Source organism: Poecilia formosa, unplaced genomic scaffold (assembly GCF_000485575.1).
Source record: "Poecilia formosa unplaced genomic scaffold, Poecilia_formosa-5.1.2 Scaffold111, whole genome shotgun sequence".
Taxonomy (NCBI): domain Eukaryota; kingdom Metazoa; phylum Chordata; class Actinopteri; order Cyprinodontiformes; family Poeciliidae; genus Poecilia; species Poecilia formosa.
The window spans coordinates 105,444-116,340 of NW_006800050.1; the positions used below are offsets into that span (position 1 = coordinate 105,444).

Below are 10,897 nucleotides of genomic sequence, written 5' to 3' on the forward strand. Positions count from 1 at the left end.
TTTTTATGTAGCACATTAATGGAAAGTTAAGTGGAAGAAAAAACTGTGGCAGAAATAGAAAAATACTTGATTTCTGAGGATCTTGCTTGTTAGTCATTTCAGAAGCTAAGAACATTACAGTTAGATCTTCAGACATCAGAGTATTTCTTTTTTATTTCTGCCATAGTTTTTTCTTCCACTTAACTTTCCATTAATGTGCTACATAAAAAACGGTTGCAGAAATACAACAAACACTCTGATTTCTGATAGTTCAGCTCAGATAACAGCTGAACTACGACCCCGAGTCTCAGACGAGGTTGAGGACTGGATGCGAAGCGGCACCAAAGAGCAGAGAGAGGAGGGCGAAGGTCAATCCATCTCCTCCATCGATCAGAACGGTTAAGGATCACATCCCCCACTCCGTGTCTTTACCAGATGTTCTGACCCTATCGGCAATTAAAGTGGAGCGACAAAAGCAAATGAGGTGGATTAGCAAACCTTGCCAACAACTGATCCAGGAAATGTTAGTGTGGAATGGAAAATGAGCTGTTAGCATGTCATAGCAATCATGAAACTACCATACAGTAACAGGCGTCAGGCAGAGGCCTCTTTAAATTTGTTGCAAGACTGACTGCTACAGGAGCTCGTTTCCTCCCACAGCAACTCTCTGAAGAAACCTGATTTGAGTCGGCGACATTTTTGAGATTTGAGTTGGTACCAACAGTTTAAATGAATAAATGTTTTGGTCGCCATCATCAATGATGTTTGAAAATTTGATTTTCAGTACAGAATATAAAAACAAAAAACATTTTGAAAAGGTTTCTAAGCTAATAGGAAGTGAGCGTTTCAATAAAAATGTAATTACTTCAGATATTCTGATGTGAAACTGAAGAAAACATCTGTGCTTCAACTACAAGCCCGCTATGGCTAATTACACAGCCTATGTTTGACATTAGGGCCATAATTAGGTTAATTAGGATACAAAGCACTTAAGAGCTAGGTAGTTATGGATATTTGTGATTTTCTTTTCAAAAACAGGAAAAACAAAGCAAAAAAAAAAAAAAAAAAAAAAAAAAAAAAAAAAAAAAAGCTAATATGGGTAAACATTTTGTAACTTCCGAAGTCACACATCAGCTACAAGATAAGAAGGTCATAATTTACCGCTGCTTTAATCAAATCTAATCTTGTGGAGCATTTTTGAGTGATTACATCCAGACCTGTGTATATCCTCGTTCGATATCTTCAAACACAAAAGAAAAGAAAAAATTGGTTGTAAACACAACATTGTGGTCCACAGCCCTAATCGTGTCCTATTGTGCCCTTTATAAAAGCGTCACTTTGCTGCATTTCTCACAGAAAAAGCAGCTCATGGGGAAAATCTCCAGCTGCGAAGTGCATCTGTGAGCAGAGACTGCGAGATGGGGGAGAAAAAAAAAAGTTCAAAGCGAATTTCTCTGCACATTATCCAGATATTTTCTGATGTGAAAACAGCTTCAGTCAACAATCTAAATCACTGGCAATCACTGTAAGCAAGCAGAAAGCTATCCAAATGGAAAACTGAAACTGAGAACGGAGAGCTGAAAAAGAAAGTAAAACAGCCGGTAAGCTAAAATTGCCAAACACACGAAACTGCAGTTACTTTTCCTGACTGAATATCAGAATAAAACAGTTTTTACAGGGCGATACAGTGATCCACGACGCCTTACGAAAGTATTCATACTTTTTCCACGTTTTGTCACGTGAGTCCAACACACAGGTACTGTGTACATGTGACGTGGGAGGAAAAACAATCCGCGATTTCCAACATTTTTATAAATGACACACTAAAAAGCACAGTGTGTATTTGTCCTGTTTACGCCGATACCTATGAAACTAATTAAACACAACTTATTGGTAGAGCTGCACATTATGGAAAAACATGAATCATTTTCCTTCTACTTCACAATTACGCACAGCTCTGCGTTGCTTAAAATCCCAATAAAACACATGGCTGACAAAAAGTAAATACGCTGAAAAAATTACTTCTGCACGGCACCGTGATGTGACTGAACTGGTACCAACTAAAACAGCAACACAACCCATAGCAGGTATGGAAGCGTCTTTTTATTTTAGTATTCATTTACACCAGAGTTGGCCAAAGTGTCATCTGTGGCATTTTTTTATAACAAATGAAGGTTGATTCTGCTATAAAGTGGCACTATGTGCCTTGAAAATACATAACGCTGCCCCTTTAGCCCTTTAAGCCTTAAGTTTCAAATCTCCGCCTGTATATTTTTGCTCACTTTAATTGCACAAAGTTCTTTAAATGTCCTGTGAGTAAATATATATTTGCCCATTTATCCGTAACAACTGGAACTTTCAATATCTAGCAAGTTATTGTTGTAATTTACCGTCTTTTAAGATTAATTTCACTTCCTGCTACGGTGGGAGTGAAATTACCGTAATAACTCGATATTGGCTGGAAAGTGCAACATCTCCCCTTTCTGAAACTGTTGGGATTTTTCAGATAGAGCAAAGAGTGGCGTAATTACGGTACTGCAAATCTGGGTGGATCGCCGTCGACACATTCGGCCCAGAAGGGTTAGGAATTAATCACAGATTCGCTCCATTCTTGAATTGCACACTGAGGGGCCGGAAAAAATAATCCAGAGGCCTGCAAATGGCCCCTGGGTCACACTTTGGACATCCCCGTTTTAATAAAACAAGCCTAAAAACGTTTTCATGTGTTCAACAATGACTTACAGATCCCCTCACCTGAAAAAATGACTTTAACTAAAATGTTGCATGTGCAGTTCATGGCAGAGAAGGTAAAAGGAAAAATCACTTATTTATAAAAGTAAATTAAATTAAAGCTGCAAGCAGCCTCGAGCGGCCCTCGCAGCCAAGCGCCGCTCCGGCCTATAGCCACCGCAGGGGATCCAGCACCGCCGCCTGCCTGCCACCGCTGATGCTCTCGCGCAGTTGAAGCGCGCGTCCGCCAGGCCATCCCAGACACCAATGAGTTCGGCATCGCTCCTTGACAACACACCAAAAATCTGGTGCAGATCGGCCAATGTAGCGAGGAGATATAGCTGATGGAATGACCTAGGGGGCGCAGTGGAGTCAAATTACAATTCAGTGCTGTTGGGCTCTTTAGCGTTGAACAAAGATCATACGTATCCAGTTTGGTGCCAATCGGAAGGTGCGTGTGTGATTTAGAGACAATCGTATACATATGGCGAGGGACTGCCATTTGGCCACGCCCCCACGGGTCAGACAGCATTGACAGAGTTCATCATCAGGTCATTTTATGTCAGTCTGCAGAGGATTAATTCCACATGAATAACACAGTAAAAGTAAGACATACAGTAGAAAAAAGAGGTGACTTCCTGTCGAAGTGGGCGGGGCTAAGGTGATGTCATCAATCGACCACCTAAATGTGATGAGGGCTGGTCTATGATGAGACATAGAAAGTCTGATGCAGCTGTGACCTGGCATTTGGAAGTTATTTCACATTCATGTTTCATGGCGAATAGTCAAAGTTTGGGACTTAGCCACGCCCACATGCTTTGACACATAAAAATTCCTGTGATAACTTTTGACCTTCAATGTCTCAACTCTCTGCTGACTGAGTTTGAAGTCTGTATCTCGAAAGCTGTAGGAGGAGATAGATCAGATACGAAATCATTGAAAAACAGGAAATGGCGGATGTGATCCAAAATGGCCGACTTTCTGTTGGCTTTGGACCATGGCTCCCAGAGACTTTTTTGTACATCCTGACAGGATACACATGTGTACCAAGTTTCACAATTCTAGGTTAAAGCATGGCGTGGGGCTGATCATTTAAAAAATTCTAGGTGGCGCTGTAGAGAAATTAGGCCACGCCCACCAAATATGTTTATAGATTTCTGTCGGGGGGCCAATAAGGATCCATCCTAGTGAGTTTGGTGCAGATCGGCTTGAAACTATGGAAATCACAGCCAAACGTATGGAGACGGCGTTATGGCTCACTTCGCCACGCCCACCTACTCCATCGAAAACAAACGGGGTTGGAATCCACAACACACCAACATGTCTTCTGTCTCTGGACACAGTTTCATGTTGATAGGAATAGGAATAGGTGAATAGAAAAGGGTCTTTTGAAGGTTGCTACGTGGCGCCGTTGAGCCGTTTCTTTTGCGATTTTTGCGTCGACCTTAAAATACATAAATTTCACGCGGGCTCTATGCGCCCACCAAGTTTGGTGAGTTTCTGAATATGATAAAGCCTCCAAAAAGCCAATTTACTTTACAAAAGCATAATAATAATTTACAGCACAATTTCAATAGGCCTTCGCAGCGCTTAGCTGCTCGGGCCTAATATTTTCTCATCAGGCTTCATGATTTGGTGTTTATTTATTCGGGGGGCTCATTTGGGGTGTTTTCCTGACCTGTCACAGGGGCCTCGATGTCCAGCAGGTTCTTCTCCGAGCGCAGGATGGCGGCGCCCTCTCCTATGAGCCTGAGGGCCACCGACTCGTCCACGCGCCCCTCCTTGGTTAGGTGAGCTTTCAGCACATCCACTTTGGGCTTCCCGTCGCTGTCAAACACCTCTTTAGCCGTCAGCCGGTGACTAGGGGGGAAGGGGACAGCTGCAGTGGAGGAAGAGGAGGAGGAGGAGGAAGAGGAGGGCCAGAAAAACAGAACAAAGAATAATAATTACACCTGATATCCTCTCATAACGTATTTACAGAGCCATGAATTTCATCGAACAAAAGCCTGGTGAGGATAAACCGGCGTCGATGAGGAGCGACATTTAAGCCGTTTGATTAGCAGGTACGCTCCATCTTCCCCGCGGTTCGACTCCCCGCAGGAGGTCACCGCCGCGCTTTCAGCTCGCCCTCGGAGACGACTTAGCACGCCGCCGCCGCCATCGCTGTGATCCGTGACTCATTTCGTTTTCAATATTTATGACAGAGCCGCAGATTTGCTAGTTTGCTCTGCAATATTCGCAGCTAATGAGATGGCACTTGTGACAGTGAATCAGAGAGCCGAGACATCTGTTGTTTTACTTGCATAAAAAGCCGCTCGCCTGAGGGCGAAGCCTAAACAACACGCAATGGCTTTCATGTGTGCGCAGCGCGAACGCGCCGCGCTTTGCTGCGTTTGTAATGGACAGATGCAGACCTGCTGCTGGGTCCAAGGAGTTCAATTTAATTCAACTCCTGAGAGCACTGATGGCATCGTAAAAAATTAAGACTAATCAAATCCTCGGCAGTCCATTACTGTCAGTAATAAGAGCTTTTAAAAGACGCCGCTGCACATCGACTGCACAACTTTTAAAGCAACAGATGCAGCCGAAACGGCCGAGAGGCCGAATGCACTTTGGTAACGGCAGCAGACAAGAAACGCAGTCACTTTTTCTGTTGTTTTAATGTTTTAAAGTCATTAAATTTATATTTTAATTGAAATGTGACTGACAAGTAAACTTCATGACTGATAAATAAATGCTAAAGTATTCATTCCTTTTTAAGCTTTTCACATTTAAAAGAACCAAAAACTAAAATGTGCTAAAATGTTTTAGAAGTGGAGCATAAATGAAAAGTAAAAAAAAAAAAGATTCATGATATTATTTTTCTTACTTATAAACCTATAAGGAGTGCCATGTAAATAAATAAAGCCAACTTTTACTGCAGTTACAGCCACGAATATTTTGGAAAAGCCTTGGTCTTAGTTTGTGGAATATGTTTAGCGCCAACTTTTATTTTTTATGCATTTCATAATTGGTATTTTTTTTTTGTAGAGCAATAAATAAACCAAAACTTTTCATTCAAAAGTAAATAAATAATTTAATAAATACTCCAAGTTTTGAATTTTGTTTGAACAGTTTGTTTTTTATGGAATAATTACCTTCACTACCAATAAATCTAGCAGTAATATTTTTAATGTCTCTTTTTCTTGTTATTTTTGTCATATGTTTTTACACAATACATGTATTTATAATCTTTTTTGCATAATTTAGCAGTTTTTCTTCATTTTAAAACCTAAAAATGTAAATAAAATGGTAATTTTTATTAAATAACACGATTCCTACAGCAGATATTCATCAAAACCTGGACGTTTATGCCACATTTGGCGCTCTAAGTGCGTTTTATTGAGCTGGACTGAAGGGAAAACGGCTCTTTGGGTTGTAAAGATCTGGCTCAGCTGCACGGCCACGTCCTGCTTAGGCCGGCAGAGAACAGGTGGGTTGATACCGAGATTAAATTACACACACAGGGACTCTACTAATTAGGTGACTTCTGAAAGCACTTTGGGTTTTATTAAGCAGTCTCAGCGTTAAACGGGGTGAATATAAACACATGCAATCCTTTTCAGGTTTTACTTGCAAACACATTTAAAAAAGCATGCATCACTTTGCCGCTTTGTGCTACCCTGTCACATAAAACTCCAATAAAATATGTCAAAGTGTGACAAAATGTCCCTGGTGTCACTCGGGTCCAGCTCGTAACTCAAGGATGTCTGAGAAGTGAGTAACAAATACTGTGCAGTTAACAACTATCGCTCCCAAAGGTGAGATCGGATGTAATCGCACCAGCGCTTCATATGCGTCACAGTGCGCTTGCTGACAGAAAATATTTGCAATCTAAGCTGCAGTAATTTGAACTTCCACACGGGCGCATGTTGGATTACATATTTAATGAAGTTGCACGCTTGCTTCCTGGATCCCATGCTAATCTCTCTGCAGCCACAGATATGCACTCTAACGGCCTAAATGTTTAAGGAGGAGGATAAACAGAGCCGTTTCCCTTCCTTTTAAAGTCACATTACGGTGGATGTTCTTAGAGGGGATGAAAAAATGTCTTACAACAATAAGTGACTAATGGCTTTTCCTCAAATCAAGATCTATCCTCACGGCCCCGATCTGGCCTCCTATGAGCACCTGCTGCGCGACTGCAGCTCGGGGCCGGGGCCTCTGGGCTTTGGACTCCATAGAGGAGCACAATCTCTACAAGCTAGGGCCCCTGAGATGCCGAAGAGACGCAGTGTGAGCGCTCTCTAAACTCAAACACACTTGTTGGGCCTTTTTTCTGCAAAGTACAAATGACAGCTGGTCAAAAATCTTTGGAAAATCAGTCTGGACACTAATTTCTGAGTGATTGTCATTCGAAGAAAACTTAACTTAAGAGTCCAAACACACTGAACTGAATGTGTTTTACTGACACACTTTCATCATCAGCTTATTTCCTTGGAAGTTACAGGCATTTCTAATAAATTAAGGGGGTAAATAACGATAGTAAAAAGTATTAAAATCTCGGAAGATTTTATATTCCGCCCCGTTTCCTTTAATTGCGATTTTGATCAGCATATGAGAAGGTTGACTTATGAAATATGAGAGGTGATGACCCCCGATCAAACCAAAATAACTCTGAGTATCTGCCAGCTGGAAGATAATATTTATTAGAGTGGCAAAAGGAGATTTCCAGACAGCTGAAAAAACTATTGAAAACTTGCTGGGTGTTGACTTGGAGGTTTGCAGCGTAATCCTGACGGATCGGAACCAACATGTTAGCGGTACGAAACGGTGTGCAACTCGAAAATATGCATTTAGTATCACAGTTTCATTTCCAAATTCTAACAAAAAGAGCTGAAATACCCATGCCACGCCACTAGGTGGCAGTGAGGTAGAAAAAGCACTTTAAAACGCTAAAAGAGAAACATTCAGAACGTGTACGGCTGGTGACGATTGGCAGACTTCTTGACACAAGAGTGAAACAAAACAAGATGCACAGCAGACGCTAAAAACAGCATCATTGTTGTTACCAACAGCAGATCAGCTGCTGTTCTACGGACTCAACCAGAACCAGTGGTTTTCTTTTCCTTCTCCTCCTTTAGCTTCAAAAGGGAGCCATGATGTTCAGGTGTGCTCCGTACCTTAATGTTATTACTGTCTTCTTTCTTATAATAATGCAAAAAAAAGGTTTTCGGGTTGATATCTAAGATAAACAAATTGTAACAAAGGACGTACTTTTCAGTCCAACATGAAATAAACAAAATGAACATTTTATATATATATATATATGAATGTTTGATGCATTTAACAAACAAAAACAAAGGAAAACTGATTTTAATTTTTGGATCTGCCAATCACTATTAGGAGCAATCATAAAAAAAGTAAAAATAAAAATTAAAAATCATAGAACTGGCTTATTCTGATCTAATTAGTTGGTGCATTTCAGGTCTACATGTTCTGTTGTACGATTTTCTTAAAAACAATACAGAAAGCATCGTTTAGGAATATTGTGATAAAAATATTCCCAAACGTTCACTGAAGAATCAGAAATGTAGTTTTTCCAAATTTCTTAGATTTGAAAATGCCTTTCTTTTCATTTTTAAAATCAGAGATTTAGAAGTTTTTAACATTTTATATTTAGAAAATATTAATGTAAAAAATCTCAGATTTAGACACTACTACTAAAACTTGCGGATTTACAAAGTTACTTTTTTAAAAAAAATCTCAGATTTAAGAATCTCAAAATTTAGAAAAGATCTCTAAAAATCTTGGACATAGAAAGTATTCTCCTGAAATCAGACATTTAGAAAGTATTGTTTGCAAATGTCAGAGTCGGAAAACGATTTTGAACACAGTATTTTATTTTCTCAAATCTCAGATTTAGAAAATGTTTTTAAAAATCTGAGTTCATCTCACCACATGTATAAGAGGTGAAACTTTAAAGATTATTTTACCAGGTTTTAGAGTTAATGATGACGGGGCTGTTTTTGTGGATAGCCAAGATGACAAACAACAAAGACTGTAGTGTCGCCTTTACACCAGTAGGGGGATATTTGTGTAGAAGGAGCATCGCTGTCCTGCACTAGACCGTTTGTTGCTAGTTTTCCTAAAACGATGCGCCCTGAAAGACCTTACAGAACTGACTGTTAAGTAATCCATGTTACATGACTGGAGAAATGTCACTATATTCAACTACCTGCTCTGCATTTGCTGCAGTGTAAGGGTAAATATCAAGTGTTCAGCGTTGCGTTGAAAAGCACTTCACTGATGCTAACCAGACATGATAAATATAATAAGCATCACACAGACCTTTTTCAGCCTCCCACCCAACTGGTGCTTCATCCATACGGGAATGACTGAAAAGTCAAGTAAAAACCACAAACTCACCGAACACCATTGCGTAACATTATTTTTTTAACAATTTCTGACAACTGCTTTTATGTTTTCAGGTTTATTTTCAGTTCATTTGATTGCGGTAGTTGATATCAACCCCACCTTTGTTGGTGGTTTTGACCTATAAAGGGGTCCTGGCTCCAACTTTGGGACCCTCGGGTCCGGATGGCGTTCAGCTGCAGTGTGGTTTGATGCCCGGTCAGAGTGTGCAGAGCATGCTGACGCTCTGCACACTGTCTGTATAAAAGCCCCTTTAATGGGCATAATTATTCTCTCCTTAAACATCAAAGCTCTAAGTAAACTGTCACGTATGTGGCTCCCACAGGCTGATCAACAGAAGCAACACTGTATATGACTAATTTGGGGTTATTTAAACCAGCATTGAGGCACTTTCTTACAAGATTCTGAAAACAGAAAAAAAAAATAATTAAACACGAGTTATATTGTAAAATTAGGTTAAAATATCATAGTGATTCAGGAATGAATATAACAGACTTTTAAGTCGTCAGTGGACTATACAAAACAGCCACTGTACAGCACATAAAGTGGCAAAACCAGTTTGACCAAACGTATTGGTGCTCAGATTGGGTTGCTAGGTGACGGGCGGAACTCTGCTGGGGTTGCTAGGGAACNATTCTAACAAAAAGAGCTGAAATACCCATGCCACGCCACTAGGTGGCAGTGAGGTAGAAAAAGCACTTTAAAACGCTAAAAGAGAAACATTCAGAGCGTGTACGGCTGGTGACGATTGGCAGACTTCTTGACACAAGAGTGAAACAAAACAAGACGCACAGCAGACGTTAAAAACAGCATCATTGTTACCAACAGCAGATCAGCTACTGTTCTACGGACTCAACCAGAACCAGTGGTTTTCTTTTCCTTCTCCTCCTTTAGCTTCAAAAGGGAGCCATGATGTTCAGGTGTGCTCCTTACCTTAATGTTATTACTGTCTTCCTTCTTATAATAATGCAAAACTGGGTGTATTTCAACTTCTAATTAGGTGTAGGCCTGTCACAATAACTAATGTTTCTGGATGATTAATCGTCCCAGACGTTATCACGATAAATGATAATATTGTTGTGTAGAGACAATTTGCGAGTAATGTAATGGTAATAATGGCATAATAATAATAATGCAGGAACACATTCTCAAAGAATAGTAAGATTTAAATTTCAATGTATATTTAATACTGTAACTGGAAGACTTCTTAAATATCCAAAATAAATAAACAAAACAACAGAAACAGCAAATAAGATGAAACAAATTTATCCTTTAAAAATGAAGACTTTTCTCATCCAGTTTTTGGTAGAAAGAGAAAAACGATTAATCACAAAATTAGAAATTATTGAGTTTGTCTTAATATATCATGTGATCAATTGATTTATTTATTATTGTGACAGGCCTAATTATGTGTTTGTTAAATGTTAACTATATTTGAATAAAGCTGGCTCATTTGCACAAACTAGTTAAATTGTGTTTAAAATATCTAAGATAAACAAATTGTAACAAAGGATGTACTTTTCAGTCCAACATGAAATAAATCAAATGAACATTTTATATATATATATATATGAATGTTTGATGCATTTAACAAACAAAAACAAAGGAAAACTGATTTTAATTTTTGGATCTGCCGATCACTATTAGGAGCAATCATAAAAAAAGTAAAAATAAAAATTAAAAATCATAGAACTGGCTTATTCTGATCTAATTAGTTGGTGCATTTCAGGTCTACATGTTCTGTTGTACGATTTTCTTAAAAACAATACAGAAA

At 39.3% G+C, this 10,897-nt stretch overlaps 1 protein-coding gene across 3 annotated transcripts in view; it reads right to left on the reverse strand.

Moving 5' to 3' along the window:
• LOC103143385 (serine/threonine-protein phosphatase 2B catalytic subunit alpha isoform) overlaps positions 1 to 10,897 on the reverse strand; it is a 101,918-nt gene that overhangs the window by 54,157 nt on the left and 36,864 nt on the right. For all 3 annotated transcript variants that reach the window (XM_007559902.2, XM_007559901.2, XM_016675224.1), the window contains exon 2: positions 4,388 to 4,588. In XM_007559902.2, the coding sequence (XP_007559964.1) occupies positions 4,388 to 4,588 (201 nt within the window). The remainder of the gene's footprint in view (positions 1 to 4,387; positions 4,589 to 10,897) is intronic.